Below are 6383 nucleotides of genomic sequence, written 5' to 3' on the forward strand. Positions count from 1 at the left end.
GACACTACATTATTTGTTGCTTGTGTGTAAAAATGTTTTCGAATTGGCCCTAGATATGTATCTTGGAGGATAGCCATTTGTTCACTTAAGATCGAATCCTTGATATCTGTGGATTTGTGTCTACTGTACAATTTATTATCTGCAAGCTGATTATCAACTGGTGACTAGTGTAAATATGTATATCTCAAGTGAAAATTATCTAACTTGAGTTGAATTATTTGAAAATTGTGTTAAGGGCGTAGTAGAGATCCACTGGAAATTAACTGAACAAGACACACGAAGCAGTGAGCAGCTGAGAAAGCTACACAGTTTGATAGCTATACAATTCAATTTACCTGTTCTGCCAAGGTTTTTTAAATGTGGCACAGGGGCAGTAGCTCTGATGAACTTTTGGGCCATATTCAGCTTACACATCCATATTTTTTTAAAAGTTCCGTTTACTTGCATATAAGGAGCGACGATAAACAAAATTTTATTCCATTGATTTTTTGAACCATTATTTTGGAAACATAACTAACGTTGCCCACAGGAAAATAAAAGAGACCTTTGGAGATAAGAGAACCACTTGTATGAACATCAAGAGCTCAGATGGAAACCCGGTTCTGAGCAAAGAAGGGAGAGCATAAGGGAAAAATTGACAGGAATGGGGGAAAGAAATACAGTAGAAGAAGAATGGTTAGCTTTGAGGGAGGAAGTAGTGAAGGCAGCAGAGGATCAAGTAGGTAAAAAGACGAGGGCTAGTAGAAATCCTTGGGTAACAGAATAAATATTGAATTTAATTGATGAAAGGAGAAAATATAAAAATGCAGTAAATGAAGCAGGCAAAAAGGAATACAAACGTCTCAAAAATGAGATCGACAGGGAGTGCAAAATGGCTAAGCAGGGATGGCTAGAGGACAAATGTAAGGATGTAGAGGCGTATCTCACTAGGGGTAAGATAGATACTGCCTATAGGAAAATTAAAGAGACTTTTGGAGATAAGAGAACCACTTGTATGAACATCAAGAGCTCAGATGGAAACCCAGTTCTAAGCAAAGAAGGGAAATCAGAAAGGTGGAAGGACTATATAGAAAGTCTATACAAGGGCGATGCACTTGAGGACAATATTATGGAAATGGAAGAGGATGTAGATGAAGATGAAATGGGAGATACGATACTGCGTGAAGAGTTTGAGAGAGCACTGAAAGCCCTGAGTCGAAACAAGGCCCCCGGAGTAGACAACATTCCATTAGAACTACTGACGGCCTTGGGAGAACCAGTCCTGACAAAAGCTTTTGACAATGTTGACTGGAATACTCTCTTTCAAATTCTAAAGGTGGCAGGGGTAAAATACAGGGAGCGAAAGGCTATTTACAATTTGTACAGAAACCAGATGGCAGTTATAAGAGTCGAGGGGCATGAAAAGGAAGCAGTGGTTGGGAAGGGAGTGAGACAGGGTTGTAGCCTATCCCCGATGTTATTCAATCTATATATTGAGCAGCAGTGAAGGAAACAAAAGAAAAATTTGGAGTAGGAATTAAAATCCATGGAGAAGAAATAAAAACTTTGAGGTTCGCCGATGACATTGTAATTCTGTCAGAGACAGCAAAGGACTTGGAAGAGCAGTTGAACGGAATGGATGGTGTCTTGAAGGGAGGATATAAGATGAACATCAACAAAAGCAAAACGAGGATAATGGAATGTAGTCGAATTACGTCGGGTGATGCCGAGGGTATTAGATTAGGAAATGAGACACTTAAAGTAGTAAAGGAGTTTTGCTATTTGGGGAGCAAAATAACTGATGGTGGTCGAAGTAGAGAGGATATAAAATGTCGACTGGCAATGGCAAGGAAAGCGTTTCTGAGGAAGAGAACTTTGTTAACATCGAGTATAGATTTAAGTGTCAGGAAGTCATTTCTGAAAGTGTTTGTATGGAGTGTAGCCATGTATGGAAGTGAAACATGGACGGTAAATAGTTTGGACAAGAAGAGAATAGAAGCTGTAGAAATGTGGTGCTACAGAAGAATGCTGAAGATTAGATGGGTAGATCACATAACTAATGAGGAGGTATTGAATAGGATTGGGGAGAAGAGAAGTTTGTGGCACAACTTGACCAGAAGAAGGGATCGGTTGGTAGGACATGTTCTGAGGCATCAAGGGATCACCAATTTAGTATTGGAGGGCAGCGTGGAGGGTAAAAATCGTAGGGGGAGACCAAGAGATGAATACACTAAGAAGATTCAGAAGGATGTAGGTTGCAGTAGGTACTGGGAGATGAAGAAGCTTGCACAGGATAGAGTAGCATGGAGAGCTGCATCAAACCAGTCTCAGGACTGAAGACCACAACAACAACAACAACTAACGTTATTCAAGAAACTAAAATTGTCCATCACTATCGATTACTGGTAGCTCTATTCACATAAGACAGAGAAATCGCTATTTACTGATAATACATCTCTACACAATTATGTTGCAATAAGCCTACGTTGGCTGCGTATGCTCTAAGACAGGCCAACTGACCAAGACCCTTTTTCTAATGTATTCACTGTACCTGTTTTTCGCCACCACTTGAACTACCAGCAACCAGAACTGACAGTCGTCTGCCAATGTACATGCCGACATGTACAGACTGTCTGGAAATAGATTCAGAATTATCACATCTCATGTCGAAAAGTAAAATTCATTGTGTTATGAGCTTGTAAAGTTAGACATCTGGATAGAACAAAATTTCGTGAAGCATTCTGTAGTAAAAAGACATTCAGTAGAATGTCGTTACCCACCGATTGGGAAAATCTGATCCACACGTCCTGAACGAATTCTCGGTGTGGGCAGTGGCAGGGGTGGGGTTTGAGGGCGGTAGGGGGAAGGTTGGAGTTAGTGGTGGAGGCAAGGTCCTCCCTCTGAGTCTCAGCACAATGTCAGCCGAGGGGAGAGACGCTGTGCAGGGTGTGGGGGGGGGGGAACTGCACGTTCCTTACGCAGTGCTGCCACTTTACGTCCACTTACTGTTTTCTCACAGTAGTAAGGTCACTTCATAACGGTAATGGCACATGTGGATAGCCAATGCTGACATCGGTGGGACTCAACACAGCAGTGGAACCAAGTCGACCGATTTCAACCAAATTCTGCTGATTAATAGTTAGGTAACTCTGCTTCAGAGTATTGTGAACAAATGGTGGTGGTATATAGAACTATAACACTGCGACATTCGGCAAGGGAGTGTGACAACTCTAGTGTTACTGATTTGGTGCATACTAAATTTACAGAAATACGATGAAACATAGTAGTGAAATATACTGTAAAGACACACTCTGAATTCGAAAATTAATCTCTGTTGAGTGCATAGTTCCGCGTAGTCAGCGCGTAGACAACTTTCCCACTAGAGCACGCCCCGCTAAGCACAACAGCGCAGGCGCAGCGCTCGTCCGTCTCTGCTCTACGAGATGGCGCTGCCATAGAGACGGACCAAATTCTGCTTCCGCCGATCCGCATATTAATAAGTAACACAGCCAGTGAGATTGCTGCTAACGTAGAACCTTTTCTCCTCGCGGACCACACTTGCGCAGTGATACATGAACGCGTGAGGTATTATAACGAGTGTACAGACCTTCGATTAGTGAGTCTGCATCAGTCTGCATTAGTCTGCATTTGTGTGGACCAGTCTGTACCAGTCTGCATTAGTCTGCAGTCAAGTTTCAGTCTGTGCCTAATAAGATTATCATATTCCTGTACATAGCCATGAAGCTAAATGAATAGACACTTTGTCTAGTATCAGAGATATGTGAGAATAAGATTAACGTACCAAGACCAAAGGAATTTCAGATTGTCAATTGTAAACAGCATCCAGAATCAAGTGATGTATTGTTTTAATAAATGTGTGTGAAAATTAATCAAGTTCTGTTTAAAGTGGTCACCGTCAATCTGCTACTATAATCGTGCAAGTGGCATTTCTATCGTCTGACCTAACGGCAGAAGATAAACATGCCACGATAAGACCATAAGACATATTGCTGACACTCGCCTACTTCGTTAGAGCGACGAGTCAAATAATCTGATGGTGTGTGTACCGAAGGTCTTACAGTAGGCACACCACAATCTCAGGTACATAATGTACAATAGCATGACATGGGCTAGGTGAGTCACATTATCACTAAACTTAACTGACAGAATAGGTGGCAGATTTGGGTAGTATTCTGGCTGTGTTACTATTTTGCAGAATGACCTACGTTATTTGTTAGGAGTTTACATCGTTATCGATTTTGAGGCAAGTTTTGTTAACAAATAATCTATAGTATTGTGGCGTAAACTCGTAATAATGCGTATAAAGCAAAAAAATTTAAATGAAATAGTTGTGCCCGTTTGTAAAAAAAAATATATTTTAGTTTAATAAACGAAAAAGCAGTCGACTGTATTTTTCAAATGCACATAATCCTAAACATTCCCGGTTAAATTTTACTAATAGTTAATTTCCCAGCAGAAATGTATACAGTGCGATGTGTGGCTCTTGACAGCATGAGGCCTGTAGCATGCGCTGTATTGGTGAACTGAGTGCGCACTTAAGTAATTCTCGACGCTTGTAGTTTCCTATATACTCCTGTATCTGTGAAATTCGACAAGTATTGTGAGATAGGCAACAGCAGTACTAACAGTTGACATGAACAAGTGGAGATTGATGTCAAAAAAGCCCATGGAGGAGAAGCGCATTGTGTCAACCGGGAGCCGAAGGACCTCCACAACCGCTCTTGGGTGCAACATCGGCTGCAGCCTGGACATCACGAGGCCGGCTCTGACGGCGCGGTCGGCCACCGAGGAACACACCCAGCAGACCAGCAGGTGGCGACACAGCACGGCTGCTAGCCAGAGGCACGTCAGCCCTAGCATAACACTGGATGTACTCGATATGTTTAGCAAGGAATAAGTGAGGCAAGGTATGGCGACGAGGTCGCCAAGAACCGCCATCAACAGTGCGGGTCCGAAGTGGAGAGTGCAGAGGCGGGCGCAGCGGTGGAGGGCCATCCTGGCGCGCTGCAGCCGCCGCACCTCCGCCCCCACCGCCTCCACCTTTCTTGTCTCACCCGGCTGTCCTATGCGCGTCGCCAGCTCCTCCAGCTCAGTCTCGCTGCCCGCCGGCGGCCGGGTACTCCTCAGCAGCTGGCCACAGACGATGCCCATCCTGTGTCGAAGTACCAGGACGATGCCAAAGAACTGCATGCGCCAAATCATTACGAATCCTTGGATGTATATGATGACAGCTTCCGCCGGTTGGTGTATCAACATGTATGCTGTTGCTACTATGACGCACCCACCAGTGTAAACCAGGACGGTAAGCAACAGAAGAATTGATACAAAATGCGTTTTGTTTCCAATTTTCGTAATGTTATTACGTTCCCGGTTGGCGAGCAATGTGTCTGATTGCTCCAAGAGTTCATAGATTTCGTCTATAATTTTATAACGAGTAAAGAGGGAAGTGCATAGAGCTGTAACTGGTTCTAACCAATTCAATAAAGGAAATAACACAGCTATGACATATATTGTCGGTGGAGAGCCTGGAGGGTCTTTTGTATGTATTTCGACGTAACTTGAATAAAGACCAGTGACCAAGATACAGGTAAGCCATATTAAAGGGATGACAAAAACTGTCGTTCTCTTTAATGACGATCTGCGACTTGTTGACGTAGAATTTCTATTATCTCTGACCATCGGAGCCAAGCCGCACATTTGGAACACCAGAGATATGGGGCGGACAGCGTTTCTGAAACTGCGGTCACTCATCTCGACACTGAATCACGAAGACGGGTGTCTGACCGCCGCTCCTGAGACACCAGGGATGATACTCCCTGGTATTTCGTCTTGTATGAGTCACACGTGTGTCTCTGTCTCAGATCGTGCACAGTAACTCAACCACTGAATGCACTGGTGAGATTTCAGCTCCACTAACCGCACAGCTTATCACAAGAACAGTCGTCACAGCCTGTGCTCCTCTAAGCTAGAATTGTCCTTTGTAACAGACCTCAGTGGCCGTACTAACGCGCAACCCTCACAATGTGCCCGCCAAATCCCAATATCGTTAATGGTTTGCATCCATCGAAGCTCACCTGAATTAATTTGTGTAAAGAGGTAGATAAACAGTAAGTGTTCCCACAGGGTCTGAAGTGATAGACAGAAGTGTCAGGTACTTAACGCACGCACGTTGAGATGCTCGCAGTTTAACGCGAAATAAAAGCGAGAACACTTCGATTAGTTCGCTGACGACTCTGTTATGTAGCGACTTTGCCATTACTGGAAAAAGGAATAAGAGAAGAAAAGTGCCCATAATTTAAGTAAATCTTATTTATATCTGTCTGCAAGCATTTCTGATTTTCTTATATCACTTGTTACCGTGTACCACTATATACAGAGGACCC

The 6383-nt window shown here is 43.3% G+C and overlaps 1 protein-coding gene across 1 annotated transcript; it reads right to left on the reverse strand.

Annotated features, from left to right (window-relative positions):
• Positions 1-4563: 4563 nt before the first annotated feature.
• Positions 4564-5190, reverse strand: LOC126128289 (uncharacterized). The gene has a single exon (XM_049915154.1). It carries the CDS (start codon positions 5188-5190, stop codon positions 4564-4566), a length of 627 nt encoding a protein of 208 aa, XP_049771111.1.
• Positions 5191-6383: the final 1193 nt, after the last annotated feature.

This window comes from Schistocerca cancellata, chromosome 1 (assembly GCF_023864275.1).
Source record: "Schistocerca cancellata isolate TAMUIC-IGC-003103 chromosome 1, iqSchCanc2.1, whole genome shotgun sequence".
NCBI lineage: Eukaryota > Metazoa > Arthropoda > Insecta > Orthoptera > Acrididae > Schistocerca > Schistocerca cancellata.

Coding starts and splice junctions, on each gene's coding strand:
- LOC126128289 (XM_049915154.1), bottom strand. CDS start 5,190: ATGCAGTTCTTTGGCATCGTCCTGGTACTTCGACACAGGATGGGCATC.